Source organism: Nerophis lumbriciformis, linkage group LG18 (assembly GCF_033978685.3).
Source record: "Nerophis lumbriciformis linkage group LG18, RoL_Nlum_v2.1, whole genome shotgun sequence".
NCBI lineage: Eukaryota > Metazoa > Chordata > Actinopteri > Syngnathiformes > Syngnathidae > Nerophis > Nerophis lumbriciformis.
In genome coordinates this window covers 4,432,501-4,446,756 of record NC_084565.2, presented here as the reverse complement: position 1 = coordinate 4,446,756, position 14,256 = coordinate 4,432,501, and the positions used below count along the sequence as shown (strand labels likewise).

General features: G+C 43.7%; 1 protein-coding gene across 6 annotated transcripts in view; it reads left to right on the top strand.

Moving 5' to 3' along the window:
- The first annotated feature begins 5,936 nt into the window (after positions 1 to 5,936).
- The window catches only part of cc2d2a (coiled-coil and C2 domain containing 2A), a 110,100-nt gene continuing 101,780 nt past the window's right edge, over positions 5,937 to 14,256 (top strand). For all 6 annotated transcript variants that reach the window (XM_061977493.2, XM_061977494.2, XM_061977497.2 and 3 more), the window contains exons 1-2: positions 5,937 to 6,169; positions 6,256 to 6,334. In XM_061977493.2, the coding sequence (XP_061833477.2) occupies positions 6,156 to 6,169; positions 6,256 to 6,334 (93 nt within the window). In that variant the 5' untranslated portion in view covers positions 5,937 to 6,155. The remainder of the gene's footprint in view (positions 6,170 to 6,255; positions 6,335 to 14,256) is intronic.

Below are 14,256 nucleotides of genomic sequence, written 5' to 3'. Positions count from 1 at the left end.
TCCTTTCGGTCATAACCCAAAGCTCATGACCATAGGTGAGGATGGGAACGTAGATCGACCGGTAAATTGAGAGCTTTGCCTTCCGGCTCAGCTCCTTCTTCACCACAACGGATCGATACAGCGTCCGCATTACTGAAGACGCCGCACCGATCCGCCTGTCGATCTCACGATCCACTCTTCCCTCACTCGTGAACAAGACTCCGAGGTACTTGAACTCCTCCACTTGGGGCAAGATCTCCTCCCCAACCCGGAGATGGCACTCCACCCTTTTCCGGGCGAGAACCATGGACTCGGACTTGGAGGTGCTGATTCTCATCCCAGTCGCTTCACACTCAGCTGCGAACCGATCCAGTGAGAGCTGAAGATCCTGGCCGGATGAAGCCATCAGGACCAAATCATCTGCAAAAAGCAGAGACCTAATCCTGCAGCCACCAAACCAGATCCCCTCAACGCCTTGACTGCGCCTAGAAATTCTGTCCATAAAAGTTATGAACAGAATCGGTGACAAAGGGCAGCCTTGGCGGAGTCCAACCCTCACCGGAAACGTGTCCGACTTACTGCCGGCAATGCGAACCAAGCTCTGACACTGATCATACAGGGAGCGGACCGCCACAATCAGACAGTCCGAAACCCCATACTCTCTGAGCACTCCCCACAGGACTTCCCGAGGGACACGGTCGAATGCCTTCTCCAAGTCCACAAAGCACATGTAGACTGGTTGGGCAAACTCCCATGCACCCTCAAGGACCCTGCCGAGAGTATAGAGCTGGTCCACAGTTCCACGACCAGGACGAAAACCACACTGTTCCTCCTGAATCCGAGGTTCGACTATCCGGCGTAGCCTCCTCTCCAGTACACCTGAATAGACCTTACCGTATATGTTTAACACATATAGTTAATATTGTTAAAAAATTAAAGGTGTTTAATGATAATACAAGTTTGTTTAATAAATATAGTTAATATTGTTAACAAGTTAAAGGTGTTTAATGATAATACAAGCATGTTTAACACATATAGTTAATATTGTTAAAAAATTAAAGGTGTATAATGATAATACAAGAATGTTTAATACATATAGTTAATATTGTTAACAAGTTAAAGGTGTTTAAAGATAATACAAGCATATTTAACACATATAGTTAATAAGTTAAAGGTGTTTAAAGATAATACAAGCATGTTTAACACATATAGATTCCTTTCTTTCATGAAGACAAGAAAATAAGTTGGTGTATTACCTGATTCTGATGACTTGCATTGCTTGGAATCAGACAGTGGTGATGATAATGTCCGCATTTTCAAATGGAAGAGAAAAAAAAGTCCTCCTTTCTGTCTAATACCACATGAAAGTGGTTGGTTTTTGGCATCTTATTTGTCCAGCTTCCGTACTCCTTTGTATACACTTTACAAGAAATACATTGTCGGCAAACTCCGTAGCTTGCTAGCTTGTGCACGCCAGCTTTCTGAGACTCTTATTTTGTTAGCACAACTGTGCAACTGCGCAGTCGGTCTTTGGAGTTTTGACGACAGGTACGGCACCAGAGTCTGTTGAAATAAAGTGTTTCTCGCCTTCCAGTCAGTAATTTTAATGAGCTGGCAGCAGCCAGCGTCATCCCAGAAGACCCTCGGGTGCCGTGAATGTCAATCAAGTGACGAAAGTGACGTCATAGTGAAGATTTATGATCGCTCATTTTTAGGACTATTTTTTTAATGCCTGGCTGGTGATCGACTGACACACCCTCCGAGATCGACCAGTAGCTCGCGATCGACGTAATGAGCACCCCTGCTGTAGACATACCCTCATTCGCGCTCTTTTCCTGAAAGCTGATCTGTCCAGTTTTGGAGTTGATGTCAGCAGGCCAGGGAAGCTAGGGTCGATGTGAGCCAAGACATCCAGGGGGTTTAGCTCGCTCGTCTGCGGGAACAAACTGCCGCCATTGCTTGCCGTGCTACCGAGGTCCTTTGTCCCTGAATTGCTCACACACTCCGGCAGATTCAATGGGGGTCTGGCGGCAGTTTTCTTTGACTTTATCGTTGGAAATGCATCTGCATTGAGTGTCGCAGGATATCCACACATTCTTGCCATCTCTGTCGTAGCATAGCTTTTGTCGGTAAAGTGTGCGGAACAAACGTCCAATTTGTTGCCACTTTGGCATCTTTGGGCCACTGGTGCAACTTGAATCCGTCCCTGTTCGTGTTGTTACACCCTCCGACAACACACCAACGAGGCATGATGTCTCCAAGGTACGGAAAACAGTCGAAAAAACGGAAAATAACAGAGCTGATTTGACTCGGTGTTTGAGAAAATGGCGGATTGCTTCCCGATGTGACGTCACGTTGTGACGTCATCGCTCCGAGAGCGAATATTACTAAGGCGTTTAATTCGCCAAAATTCACCCATTTAGAGTTCGGAAATCGGTTAAAAAAATATATGGTCTTTTTTCTGCAACATCAAGGTATATATTGACGCTTACATAGGTCTGGTGATAATGTTCCCCTTTAACCAAAAGGGAATGAGCGTCAGACTATGTGTAGTGTGTAACTGGAGAGTGTTATCGTAAATGTTGGAGGTGCGTGTTGAGAGGACCGGTGTGGTCAGACAAGGGCAAGGCATGCAGGGTAGTCCGGGGACAGAAGAGTGGTCGAGAGGCGGGAGCGAGGCGTCGTAGTCCAGGGACAGGCGAGGGGTCGGAATCCAGGAAGCACGAGGAAGACAGGGAAGATCCAGGAGTGCGAGACACACAGCTCGACTCGGGGACATACACAAGGAACTGCGGGACGAGGAAGGACACGACAATCAACGCCGGGAAAACACGGAGATCAGGAATGAAAGGCAACAAGGGAGCTTGAGACGAACTTATGGTACAATGTACAGGTTGCTACGTTCTGGCACTGGATCTCAGGACGCGGTGGTTTAAATAGGCGTCCCTCTCATCAGTGCCAGGTGTGTTCATTGGAGAGTGAGTGCAGGAGTGGTGCGCGCAGGGGTGCGCTCGGAGGTGTGCGCACAGATGACTGCGCATTAGAATGCGCACGGGCCGTGACAGTACCCCCTTCCTTATGCGAGACTCCCGACGAGCTACGGGGTGCATCCAGGTTGGCACGGTAAAAGTCCTCTAAAAGAGAGGGGTCCGCAAGGTAGGAGGCCGGCACCCAAGATCGGTCCTCCGGTGCATATCCCTCTCAGTCGACCAGGTAGACCAGCCCCCTACCCTGCCGACGAACCCTGAGGATCTCCTTCACAGTCCACACCGGATCACCGCTCTCGAGGACCCTGGGAGGAGAGGGGACAGGGGTTGGGGGTAAGAGGGGGCTGACAGACACAGGTTTTAGCTGAGACAGGTGAAAAACCGGGGCAGCATGGTGGTACAGGGGTTAGTGCATGTGCCTCACAATACGAAGGTCCTGAGAAGTCCTGAGTTCAAACCCGGGCTCGGGATCTTTCTGTGTGGAGTTTGCATGTTCTCCCCGTGACTGCGTGGGTTCCCTCCGGGTACTCCGGCTTCCTCCCACCGCCAAAAACATGCACCTGGGGATAGATTGATTGGCAACACACATACACACATATTTGCAATAATGTTCATTGTCATTTCTGTTTTTAATATTTACTTCACTAAATGCCTCTCTGCTATCATTTCATTTTTCTCACCTTTTTTTAAGGAGCGCCGTAAAAATGGTTGTGTCGTCGGCGGTCTCGTCTTGTCTCCCTGTAACGTATGTCTGCTCTTAGTGGGACTGTGCCGAAAATATACTTTTCAGTTCTTATGTGTCTTGTGCATGTTAAGAATTGACAATAAATCATCTTGAATCTTGAAAAATTGACCTTCGTGTGTGAATGTTGTCTGTCTATCTGTGTTGGCCCTGCGATGAGGTGACGGCTTGTCCATGGTGTACACCGCCTGCCGCCCGAATGTAGCTGAGATAGGCTCCAGCACCCCCCGCAACCCCAAAAAGGGACAAGGGGTAGAAAATGGATGGATGGATAGACGTGAAAAAACGGGTGGTTCTTCATGGAAGATGGGAGAGAGAAGGACGGCAGCAGGGTTGACTCTGGCTTTGATGGGGAAAGGTCCCACGTAACGGGGTGCCAATTTCGGGTAAGGTACCTGTAGGTGGAGGTCCTTGGCCCGTAACATCTCCTGCTGCCCGGGCCGATAGGATGGTGCCGGGATGCGGTGCCGGTTGGCGTTTTGGTGCGTCCTGTCCGACGTCTTTAATGAGGCAGCCCGAGCAGTCTTCCAGATGATCTGGCAGCGTTTAAGGTGGGTTCGGGCGGCGGGTACCGCTGCCTCGACCTCTTGCTGGGAAAACAAGGGTGGTTGGTAGCCAAGTGAACATTCGAACGGGGACATACCTGTGGCGGAGCTGGTCATGGAGTTATAGACGTACTCCACCCATGGTATGTATCTGCTCCAGTGGGAGGGTTGGCTCTAACCCATACTTGCCAACCTTGAGACCTCCGATTTCGGGAGGTGAGGGTTGGGGGTGGGGGGTGGGGGGGTGGGGGGGGGCGTGGTTGGGGGCGTGGTTAAGAGGGTAGAGTATATTTACAGCTAGAATTCACCAAGTCAAGTATTTCATATATATATATATATATATATAAGAAATACTTGACTTTCAGTGAATTCTAGCTATATATATATATATATATATATATATATATATATATATATATATATATATATATATATATATATATATATACATAGCTAGAATGTATATATATATATATATATATATATATATATATATATATATATATATATATATATATATATATATATATATATTTATAACAACAAAAAAACAAATATGATATGTACAAATATGAATAGTAAAAATTCAAGATTCAAGATTCAAGATGATTTATTGTCAATTCTTAACATGCACAGGACACATAAGAACTGAAAAGTATATTTTCGGCACAGTCCCACTAAGAGCAGACATACGTTACAGGGAGACAAGACGAGAACGCCGACGACGCAGCCATTTTTACGGCGCTCCTTAAAAAAAGGTGAGAAAAATGAAATGATAGCAGAGAGGCATTTAGTGAAGTAAATATTAAAAACAGAAATGACAGTGAACATTATTGCAAGAATGTGTGTGTGTGTGTGTGTGTGTGTATGTGTGTGTGTGTGTGTGTGTGTTAACATTTAAATTAATAGATGTTTGTTAAGTGTATCTCCATCATATTAACACAAAGACTATGTTTTTAAAGAAGAACTTGTAGCCAATTACTGTCAGTAAAAATAGATGTTGTTGGATAAGGTTTAGGGTAATGATTTAAGGATATTTAAATGAGCCTAAACATGTTTTGTTAATAATAGACTGTATAGTACTGTAAATGTTTAAAATTAGTTTAAACATATTTTGTTGATAGACTGTAAAGTACTGTAAATGTTTATGTTGGAAATTAGTTTAAACAGGCTCCAGCAAACCCCCGCGACCCCAAAAAAGACAAGCGGTAGGAAATGGATGGATGGATATGTAACCTATTGTTATGGACTTACCTCTTTGTGACGTTAAGTTCCTGTTATAAGCTGTTATACAGTAAATGCCTTGAGCTCTTATTTTGAAGGCGCTAGAGCGGAAGTGGTGACACGTTGTGGTGGAGCGGAGTTTTGAAAACAAACGAAATAACGTGGTCCTCGTGTAAAACTGGAGCCTCTGTGTTTGTTATTTTGTAGTTTTATACAGTATAAGCGACATATATAAACCCTCGGTTACACATATTATGTTAATAGACTGTAAAGTACTGTAAATGTTTATGTTTCCTCACAAGTGCAGCTTCCGCCTTTCCGTAGCAAGGTAGGTTGCGAAACATTTCCCGCGTTGCTAAGCAGCTAATGTTTGCCCTATTGTGGGCGTGCCGAGTCACCATAATGACCAATAGTAGACGTTGTTTAATGACAGACAGCTACATGAACCAATTGGAGTGCTGAATACTGAGAACGTCACGTTGTTGTTGAAGACCCGGGGAGTTAAGTAGCTTAAATGTTTGACTCGAATATAACTCGATAGTAGCGACGTTTCCCCCAGAATTATTATATTTTATCTATTTTATAGGAAATACATTACAATTTAGCTCCAATGGACCGAAGTAGTAACGTTGTATTGATCACTTTTTGACGTCAAAGTGTTCCTCTCCCACCAGTGCCATGGCATCTCCCAGGTAACGTAGACTAGCTTCAGTTTAAACTACAAACTTTGTGAATTATATTTTCATTAACGTTAGCATTCCATTCTTGCTCTCGTTAGCGACATACGAGAAAAACTGCGAAAGAAGCGGCGAGCCTTTCAAGAAACTTTAGTCCCACCCAAACATGACGACGAGCAGGTAAGGATGCACACTTACAAGTACACACTTAAACTATGTCCTGTAAATACTGAAGGATGCACACTTACAAGTACACACTTAAACTATGTCCTGTAAACACTGAAGGATGCACTCTTAAACTATGTCCTGTAAATACTGAAGGATGCACACTTACAAGTACACACTTAAACTATGTCCTGTAAACACTGAAGGATGCACTCTTAAACTATGTCCTGTAAACACTGAAGCATGCACACTTACAAGTACACACTTAAACTATGTCCTGTAAATACTGAAGGATGCACACTTACAAGTACACACTTAAACTATGTCCTGTAAACACTGAAGGATGCACACTTACAAGTACACACTTAAACTATGTCCTGTAAACACTGAAGGATGCACTCTTAAACTATGTCCTGTAAATACTGAAGGATGCACACTTACAAGTACACACTTAAACTATGTCCTGTAAACACTGAAGGATGCACTCTTAAACTATGTCCTGTAAACACTGAAGCATGCACACTTACAAGTACACACTTAAACTATGTCCTGTAAATACTGAAGGATGCACACTTACAAGTACACACTTAAACTATGTCCTGTAAACACTGAAGGATGCACACTTACAAGTACACACTTAAACTATGTCCTGTAAACACTGAAGGATGCACTCTTAAACTATGTCCTGTAAATACTGAAGGATGCACACTTACAAGTACACACTTAAACTATGTCCTGTAAACACTGAAGGGTGCACTCTTAAACTATGTCCTGTAAACACTGCAGCATGCACACTTACAAGTACACACTTAAACTATGTCCTGTAAATACTGAAGGATGCACACTTACAAGTACACACTTAAACTATGTCCTGTAAACACTGAAGGATGCACTCTTAAACTATGTCCTGTAAATACTGAAGGATGCACACTTACAAGTACACACTTAAACTATGTCCTGTAAACACTGAAGGATGCACTCTTAAACTATGTCCTGTAAACACTGAAGCATGCACACTTACAAGTACACACTTAAACTATGTCCTGTAAATACTGAAGGATGCACACTTACAAGTACACACTTAAACTATGTCCTGTAAACACTGAAGGATGCACACTTACAAGTACACACTTAAACTATGTCCTGTAAACACTGAAGGATGCACTCTTAAACTATGTCCTGTAAATACTGAAGGATGCACACTTACAAGTACACACTTAAACTATGTCCTGTAAACACTGAAGGATGCACTCTTAAACTATGTCCTGTAAACACTGAAGCATGCACACTTACAAGTACACACTTAAACTATGTCCTGTAAATACTGAAGGATGCACACTTACAAGTACACACTTAAACTATGTCCTGTAAACACTGAAGGATGCACACTTACAAGTACACACTTAAACTATGTCCTGTAAACACTGAAGGATGCACTCTTAAACTATGTCCTGTAAATACTGAAGGATGCACACTTACAAGTACACACTTAAACTATGTCCTGTAAACACTGAAGGGTGCACTCTTAAACTATGTCCTGTAAACACTGCAGCATGCACACTTACAAGTACACACTTAAACTATGTCCTGTAAATACTGAAGGATGCACACTTACAAGTACACACTTAAACTATGTCCTGTAAACACTGAAGGATGCACACTTACAAGTACACACTTAAACTATGTGTCCTGTAAACACTGAAGGATGCACACTTACAAGTACATACTTAAACTATGTCCTGTAAACACTGAAGGATGCACACTTACAAGTAAACACTTAAACTTTGGCCTGTAAACACTGAATGATGCACACTTACAAGTACATACTTAAACTTTGCCCTGTAAACACTGAAGGATGCACATTAAAAGTACACAATCTACTAATAAGTTTCAATCAATCACACTTAAACTATGTCCTGTACTGTAAACACTGAAGGATGCACACTTACAAGTACACACTTAAACTATGTGTCCTGTAAACATTGAAGGATGCACACTTACAAGTACACACTTAAACTATGTCCCGTAAACACTGAAGGATGCACACTTACAAGTACACACTTAAACTATGTCCTGTAAACACTGAAGGATGCACTCTTAAACTATGTCCTGTAAACACTGCAGCATGCACACTTACAAGTACACACTTAAACTATGTCCTGTAAATACTGAAGGATGCACACTTACAAGTACACACTTAAACTATGTCCTGTAAACACTGAAGGATGCACACTTACAAGTACACACTTAAACTATGTGTCCTGTAAACACTGAAGGATGCACACTTACAAGTACATACTTAAACTATGTCCTGTAAACACTGAAGGATGCACACTTACAAGTAAACACTTAAACTTTGGCCTGTAAACACTGAATGATGCACACTTACAAGTACATACTTAAACTTTGCCCTGTAAACACTGAAGGATGCACATTAAAAGTACACAATCTACTAATAAGTTTCAATCAATCACACTTAAACTATGTCCTGTACTGTAAACACTGAAGGATGCACACTTACAAGTACACACTTAAACTATGTGTCCTGTAAACATTGAAGGATGCACACTTACAAGTACACACTTAAACTATGTCCCGTAAACACTGAAGGATGCACACTTACAAGTACACACTTAAACTATGTCCTGTAAACACTGAAGGATGCACACTTAAACTTTGTCCTGTAAACACTGAAGCATGCACACTTACAAGTACACACTTAAACTATGTCATGTAAACACTGAATGATGCACACTTACAAGTACACACTTAAACGATGTCCTGTAAACACTGAAGGATGCACACTTACAAGTACACACTTAAACTTTGCCCTGTAAACACTGAAGGATGCACATTAAAAGTACACAATCTACTAATAAGTTTCAATCAATCACACTTAAACTATGTCCTGTCCTGTAAACACTGAAGGATGCACACTTACAAGTACACACTTAAACGATGTCCTGTAAACACTGAAGGATGCCCACTTACAAGTACTCACTTAAACTATGTCCTGTTAACACTGAAGGATGCACACTTACAAGTACACACTTAAACTATTTCCTGTAAACACTGAAGGATGCACACTTACAAGTACACACTTAAACTATGTCCTGTAAACACTGAAGGATGCACTCTTAAACTATGTCCTGTAAACACTGAAGCATGCACACTTACAAGTACACACTTAAACTATGTCCTGTAAATACTGAAGGATGCACACTTACAAGTACACACTTAAACTATGTCCTGTAAACACTGAAGGATGCACACTTACAAGTACACACTTAAACTATGTGTCCTGTAAACACTGAAGGATGCACACTTACAAGTACATACTTAAACTATGTCCTGTAAACACTGAAGGATGCACACTTACAAGTAAACACTTAAACTTTGGCCTGTAAACACTGAATGATGCACACTTACAAGTACATACTTAAACTTTGCCCTGTAAACACTGAAGGATGCACATTAAAAGTACACAATCTACTAATAAGTTTCAATCAATCACACTTAAACTATGTCCTGTACTGTAAACACTGAAGGATGCACACTTACAAGTACACACTTAAACTATGTGTCCTGTAAACATTGAAGGATGCACACTTACAAGTACACACTTAAACTATGTCCCGTAAACACTGAAGGATGCACACTTACAAGTACACACTTAAACTATGTCCTGTAAACACTGAAGGATGCACACTTAAACTTTGTCCTGTAAACACTGAAGCATGCACACTTACAAGTACACACTTAAACTATGTCATGTAAACACTGAATGATGCACACTTACAAGTACACACTTAAACGATGTCCTGTAAACACTGAAGGATGCACACTTACAAGTACACACTTAAACTTTGCCCTGTAAACACTGAAGGATGCACATTAAAAGTACACAATCTACTAATAAGTTTCAATCAATCACACTTAAACTATGTCCTGTACTGTAAACACTGAAGGATGCACACTTACAAGTACACACTTAAACTATGTGTCCTGTAAACATTGAAGGATGCACACTTACAAGTACACACTTAAACTATGTCCCGTAAACACTGAAGGATGCACACTTACAAGTACACACTTAAACTATGTCCTGTAAACACTGAAGGATGCACACTTAAACTTTGTCCTGTAAACACTGAAGCATGCACACTTACAAGTACACACTTAAACTATGTCATGTAAACACTGAATGATGCACACTTACAAGTACACACTTAAACGATGTCCTGTAAACACTGAAGGATGCACACTTACAAGTACACACTTAAACTTTGCCCTGTAAACACTGAAGGATGCACATTAAAAGTACACAATCTACTAATAAGTTTCAATCAATCACACTTAAACTATGTCCTGTACTGTAAACACTGAAGGATGCACACTTACAAGTACACACTTAAACTATGTGTCCTGTAAACATTGAAGGATGCACACTTACAAGTACACACTTAAACTATGTCCCGTAAACACTGAAGGATGCACACTTACAAGTACACACTTAAACTATGTCCTGTAAACACTGAAGGATGCACACTTAAACTTTGTCCTGTAAACACTGAAGCATGCACACTTACAAGTGCACACTTAAACTATGTCATGTAAACACTGAATGATGCACACTTACAAGTACACACTTAAACGATGTCCTGTAAACACTGAAGGATGCACACTTACAAGTACACACTTAAACTTTGCCCTGTAAACACTGAAGGATGCACATTAAAAGTACACAATCTACTAATAAGTTTCAATCAATCACACTTAAACTATGTCCTGTCCTGTAAACACTGAAGGATGCACACTTACAAGTACACACTTAAACTATGTCCTGTAAACACTGAAGGATGCCCACTTACAAGTACTCACTTACCGGTAAACTATGTCCTGTTAACACTGAAGGATGCACACTTACAAGTACACACTTAAACTATTTCCTGTAAACACTGAAGGATGCACACTTACAAATACACACTTAAACTATGTCCTGTGAACACTGAATGATGCACACTTACAAGTACACACTTAAACTATGTCTTGTAAACACTGAAGGATGCACACTTACAAGTACACACTTAAACTATGTCCTGTAAACACTGAAGGATGCACACTTACAAGCACACACTTAAACTATGTCCTGTAAACACTGAATGGTGTACACATAATACATAACAAAAAACATATATATATATAGTATATAGCAGTGATCCTCAACAGGCGGACCGCGGTCCATGTCCGGACCCAGCGACGTGTCCGTCCGGACCCAGCACGAATTATAGTAAAAAAAAAAAAAAAATGTTTTTTTTATTATTATAATTATAATTATTATAAAAAAAATAAATAATTGTATTTATCTGTGAGTTATCGCTAGCGCAAGTCAACGTTCTTTGTTGTTTTTAGTCAAATAGCTCCACGTTTCGTTTACACTTCTCGTGTGTCTCTCTCTCTCTCTCTCTCTCTCTCTCTCTCTCTCTCTCTCTCTCTCTCTCTCTCTCTCTCTCTCTCTCTCTCTCTCTCTCTCTCTCTCTCTCAGAGAGAGAAAGAGAGAGAGACGGAGTGAGAGCGAGAGAACGCCACTCTGATTGGCTAATTCCGGGGTATGGGTTGTCATCTCTTTCACAACGACGCGCTGATAGGCTGTTACCACCTGGGTCATGTGCACAGTGCATGGAACCTTTCGCTGCAGGCACACAGTTGTCTCGTATCGCTACTTCGCTAACTGTTCACTTGTCAGTCACTGAATGTGAATCAAATCACAATGGCATGCTCCAAGTTGGCTCAGGCTGGTAAAAGAAAGGTGGACAGGGAAAACCGACGTTTCAAGGAAGAATGGACAGAGCAATATGTTTTCATCCTACCTACTGCAAGTACCAGACCAATGTGTCTACTATGCAACACTACTGTTGCTCTGGTGAAAAGTGAAAATCTGAAACGTCACTATCTGAAAGAGCACCGCGAATTTGAAGAGACATTTCCTCATGATTCAGAGCTAAGAAAAAAAGAAATCACAAGGCTGAAAAAGCCATATGAAACATCAAGCAATCCATCCATCCATCCATCTTCTTCCGCTTATCCGAGGTCGGGTCGCGGGGGCAGCAGCCTAAGCAGGGAAGCCCAGACTTCCCTCTCCCCAGCCACTTCGTCCAGCTCTTCCCGTGGGACCCCGAGGCGTTCCCAGGCCAGCCGGGAGACATAGTCTTCCCAACGTGTCCTGGGTCTTCCCCGTGGCCTCCTACCGGTCGGACGTGCCCTAAACACCTCCCTAGGGAGGCGTTCGGGTGGCATCCTGACCAGATGCCCGAACCACCTCATCTGGCTCCTCTCGATGTGGAGGAGCAGCGGCTTTACTTTGAGCTCCTCCCGGATGGCAGAGCTTCTCACCTTATCTCTAAGGGAGAGCCCCGCCACCCGGCGGAGGAAACTCATTTCGGCCGCTTGTACCCGTGATCTTGTCCTTTCGGTCATAACCCAAAGCTCATGACCATAGGTGAGGATGGGAACATAGATCGACCGGTAAATTGAGAGCTTTGCCTTCCGGCTCAGCTCCTTCTTCACCACAACGGATCGATACAGCGTCCGCATTACTGAAGACGCCGCACCGATCCGCCTGTCGATCTCACGATCCACTCTTCCCTCACTCGTGAACAAGACTCCGAGGTACTTGAACTCCTCCACTTGGGGCAAGATCTCCTCCCCAACCCGGAGATGGCACTCCACCCTTTTCCGGGCGAGAACCATGGACTCGGACTTGGAGGTGCTGATTCTCATCCCAGTCGCTTCACACTCAGCTGCGAACCGATCCAGTGAGAGCTGAAGATCCTGGCCAGATGAAGCCATCAGGACCACATCATCTGCAAAAAGCAGAGACCTAATCCTGCAGCCACCAAACCAGATCCCCTCAACGCCTTGACTGCGCCTAGAAATTCTGTCCATAAAAGTTATGAACAGAATCGGTGACAAAGGGCAGCCTTGGCGGAGTCCAACCCTCACTGGAAACGTGTCCGACTTACTACCGGCCATGCGGACCAAGCTCTGGCACTGATCATACAGGGAGCGGACTGCCACAATCAGACAGTCTGATACCCCGTACTCTCTGAGCACTCCCCACAGGGCTTCCCGAGGGACACGGTCGAATGCCTTCTCCAAGTCTACAAAACACATGTAGACTGGTTGGGCAAACTCCCATGCACCCTCAAGGACCCTGCCGAGAGTATAGAGCTGGTCCACAGTTCCACGACCAGGACGAAAACCACACTGTTCCTCCTGAATCCGAGGTTCGACTATCCGGCGTAGCCTCCTCTCCAGTACACCTGAATAGACCTTACCGGGAAGGCTGAGGAGTGTGATCCCACGATAGTTAGAACACACCCTCCGGTTCCCCTTCTTAAAGAGAGGAACCACCACCCCGGTCTGCCAATCCAGTGGTACCGCCCCCGATGTCCACGCGATGCTGCAGAGTCTTGTCAACCAAGACAGCCCCACAGCATCCAGAGCCTTAAGGAACTCCGGGCGGATCTCATCTACCCCCGGGGCCTTGCCACCGAGGAGCTTTTTAACTACCTCAGCAACCTCAGCCCCAGAAATAGGAGAGCCCACCACAGACTCCCCAGGCACTGCTTCCTCATAGGAAGACGTGTTGGTGGGATTGAGGAGGTCTTCGAAGTATTCCCTCCACCGATCCACAACATCCGCAGTCGAGGTCAGCAGAACACCATCCTCGCCATACACGGTGTTGATAGTGCACTGCTTCCCCTTCCTGAGGCGGCGGATGGTGGTCCAGAATTGCTTCGAAGCCGTCCGGAAGTCGTTTTCCATGGCCTCACCGAACTCCTCCCATGTCCGAGTTTTTGCCTCTGCGACCGCTGAAGCCGCACACCGCTTGGCCTGTCGGTACCTGTCCGCTGCCTCAGGAGTCCTATGAGCCA